The 1,403-nt window shown below is 42.0% G+C and overlaps 1 protein-coding gene across 1 annotated transcript in view; it reads right to left on the reverse strand.

Moving 5' to 3' along the window:
- The window catches only part of TMEM260 (transmembrane protein 260), a gene marked incomplete at its 5' end in the record, with an annotated part of 61,250 nt that overhangs the window by 8,248 nt on the left and 51,599 nt on the right, over positions 1-1,403 (reverse strand). Inside the window, one exon of the mRNA XM_019519888.1 lies at positions 218-366. Within this exon, the coding sequence (XP_019375433.1) occupies positions 218-366 (149 nt within the window). The remainder of the gene's footprint in view (positions 1-217; positions 367-1,403) is intronic.

Genomic DNA, 1,403 nt, shown 5'->3' on the forward strand with positions numbered 1-1,403 from the left:
GGGGCTGTGGGGGGGGGGACCAAACAACGTTTGCATCTGGATGGTGTTACTTCTGCATAGATATTCAATTTAATTGCAAAAATAATCTCACCGCTGGCAAGGAAGTCGGTGTAGAAAATTGGTCTTTTGGATGCAGTACCAGCTGCTACATAAACAATTTTTTACAAAAAAGCTTAAAGATTTTAGGAAAGCTATTACATACGAAAGAAATGCTTACTGTTTATTTACTTTGAGAAAATGATGGAGATTAAACGTGCGTGTTCCATCAGGTAATGTTCCTTCCACAGGATTCCACCGGCTTCCAGGAAAGGAGATGCCAGGTAAATGCTTAGCTACCTTGGGCAGATACCACTCATAAGTCATCATCTACCATAAAAAAATTATAAATAAAACAAACGGTTTAAAAACTTTAAAACAAAATATTGCAATGCACAAAAGAAAGGAAAGGAATAATCTGCAGATTTGCACTGATTTTAAAAATAAGGCTGGATTTAAGGAAAAAAGTCCCTACAAATGCAGATTTATCTATAGATTGGAAATGGTACACAAGGTTTAGATGCATGCTAGGCAATGTGCTTTGGTTTTGCAATAGGATAGCAAAAGTTTGCTATACAGCTTTATTTTAAACATGCTTTCGATGCCCTCTCTCACTTGTGACAAAATGAAATAAGAGATCTTTTCCATATTTAATAATTCTTCCCTGTTTTTAAGGCTACCGGGTGAACAAAACCGGGTGTGCAAAACACCACAAATATAAATAGAAGAGGAATCAGAAAAGCAGTTCTCTGTTTTATATAAAAACTGCAACTAAGAACAGGGAAAAACCTATCCAGGGTATTGCAAAAATGCACCAAAAGCAGGGGAAGAGCTTCACTATAGCAAAAATCCTTAGGAGACAATGCCAGGGCCCATTACTTTGGTCCAAGTTTGAGGCTGGCATGCACGTCCCTTCTTTTAGCATCTTCCAGGTGTCTTTCAATCCCTGGACTTCTTCCTTTGCTGAGCAGCTGTAGGAGATGCAATTCACTAACTTCTGGAGCTCTGCCTCATCCAAGTAGTTTTACCCAATACTCCTGTAGTCAGGGTTCAGGCAGCCTTTCCTGCCTCTTATCTCTGTTGTGCAGGCAGAGAAGAGGGGATGGAAGCCAGACAACTGGCCAATGCCCCTCCTTGCACTGGCAGCCCCTGGGTTGCTTCTGGTTGGGCATTCCCTCTTCTTCCAGGAAAAGCAAGATGACCTGTAGGCAGTGCTCCTCCCCAAATATTGGGAGGGAGGAGGGTAGCAAGAAGAGGAGGGTGCATGTAGAGAGGTAACATCTCATTGCAGTCAAGATGGTCTTGGAACAAGGGGAGACGGAAGGAGGAACCAGTCTTGCACAACAAACAGACATCTGCAGTGCACT

This window comes from Gavialis gangeticus, unplaced genomic scaffold, assembly GCF_001723915.1.
Source record: "Gavialis gangeticus isolate Ggan-Ray unplaced genomic scaffold, GavGan_comp1, whole genome shotgun sequence".
Lineage (NCBI taxonomy): Eukaryota > Metazoa > Chordata > Crocodylia > Gavialidae > Gavialis > Gavialis gangeticus.